The 569-nt window shown below is 38.3% G+C and overlaps 1 protein-coding gene across 1 annotated transcript in view; it reads left to right on the top strand.

The window, feature by feature from the left end:
* Positions 1-225, top strand: part of LOC119582115 (COMM domain-containing protein 3-like) — a 5719-nt gene extending 5494 nt beyond the window's left edge. The window contains exon 4 of the mRNA XM_037930355.1: positions 39-225. Within this exon, the coding sequence (XP_037786283.1) occupies positions 39-215 (177 nt within the window). The 3' untranslated portion in view covers positions 216-225. The remainder of the gene's footprint in view (positions 1-38) is intronic.
* Positions 226-569: the final 344 nt, after the last annotated feature.

Raw genomic sequence — 569 nt, 5'->3', positions numbered from 1 at the left:
TAGCTTTCTCATGTGATGTTAAACACTGTCTTCTACAGAGCAGCGCAGGGGAGGAGGGCGGGGGAGCCTTTTACCTGATAACGCTCCACACGGAAGAGGGTGGTGGCCGACGGGGGAAAGTGACCTTCTCGTGCTCCCTGGCCCAGCTCTCCCACCTGGTCACGCAGCTGCGACAGGCATCCCGTTGTATCCAAAAATATGCCAATAACAGTTGATCAGATTCCATGTTTAATTGTTTTACTTCTTTGTCTTATGATGGTTGCACTTGCTCAGTCAGAATAATTTTTGGTGCTTATGACCTCCACCATTTGCCTTTATGAAGAGTATATGTTGTATATTTATATATATTCATGCAAAAAGTGATTCAATATCTTTTGGTGAAAATAATGATTTTTTTGAAAAGGGTTATTATATTTTATCAATTGCAATGTGTAATGATTGGAGAGTTCTAGTTTGATATAAAGGTTTTTCTATAAAATTATTGATATGACGAGATTAGTTTTCTACATTATTTGTGAGGTAGCTTATACACAGTAATACTCCAGTTGTTTCTTAACTGATAAATAATC

Source organism: Penaeus monodon, chromosome 15, assembly GCF_015228065.2.
Source record: "Penaeus monodon isolate SGIC_2016 chromosome 15, NSTDA_Pmon_1, whole genome shotgun sequence".
In the NCBI taxonomy this organism is placed as follows: Eukaryota; Metazoa; Arthropoda; class Malacostraca; order Decapoda; family Penaeidae; genus Penaeus; species Penaeus monodon.
The sequence above is the reverse complement of the archived record's forward strand: the minus strand, read 5'-3'. Positions and strand labels throughout refer to the sequence as shown.